The following is a 510-nucleotide window of genomic DNA, read 5'->3' as shown; positions in this document are numbered from 1 at the left end:
CGCTTCAACACGACCTTCTTCTTGTGCTGCCTGCGCGAGCCGCCGCAGGTCTCCCCCGACTTAGCTGAGGTGCTGAGCTCCAAGGTAGGACGTCCTCACGGTGGGGAGTGGGGAACCGCAGGGCTTGTGAACGGGGACCCCGGCCGGCGGCCAGAGTCCTCCCGGAACCTCCGGAGAGCCGCAGCCCAGAGGTTGATTAGCCGGTAAGTGACTGAGTCGGCGTGGAACCCAGGCGGTCTGGTCAAAGCTGTGACTGAAGCGCTCTCTGCTTTCTCCGGCTTCCCCTTCTCAAAGCCTGGACTCTTCCCCACGCGGTTCTCCCAGCGGGACCACAGCGGAGATCCCAGCTGACTCTGTGAGCACGTTACATGTTTCATCCCCGCAGCATTTTAATTCTGTTTCCTCGGAGAACATACTTTATATGATTTTAGTCTCTCTCTCTTTCTCTCTCTTTTTTTTTTTTTTTAATAAAGATGACCGGTAAGGGGATCTCAACCCTTGGCTTGGTGT

At 56.3% G+C, this 510-nt stretch overlaps 1 protein-coding gene across 1 annotated transcript in view; it reads left to right on the top strand.

Annotated features, from left to right (window-relative positions):
* Window positions 1-510, top strand: part of NUDT19 (nudix (nucleoside diphosphate linked moiety X)-type motif 19) — a gene marked incomplete at its 5' end in the record, with an annotated part of 4,092 nt that continues 3,582 nt past the window's right edge. The window contains one exon of the mRNA XM_008572747.1: window positions 1-84. Within this exon, the coding sequence (XP_008570969.1) occupies window positions 1-84 (84 nt within the window). The remainder of the gene's footprint in view (window positions 85-510) is intronic.

Source organism: Galeopterus variegatus, unplaced genomic scaffold, assembly GCF_000696425.1.
Source record: "Galeopterus variegatus unplaced genomic scaffold, G_variegatus-3.0.2 Scaffold829, whole genome shotgun sequence".
In the NCBI taxonomy this organism is placed as follows: domain Eukaryota; kingdom Metazoa; phylum Chordata; class Mammalia; order Dermoptera; family Cynocephalidae; genus Galeopterus; species Galeopterus variegatus.
The sequence above is the reverse complement of the archived record's forward strand: the minus strand, read 5'-3'. Positions and strand labels throughout refer to the sequence as shown.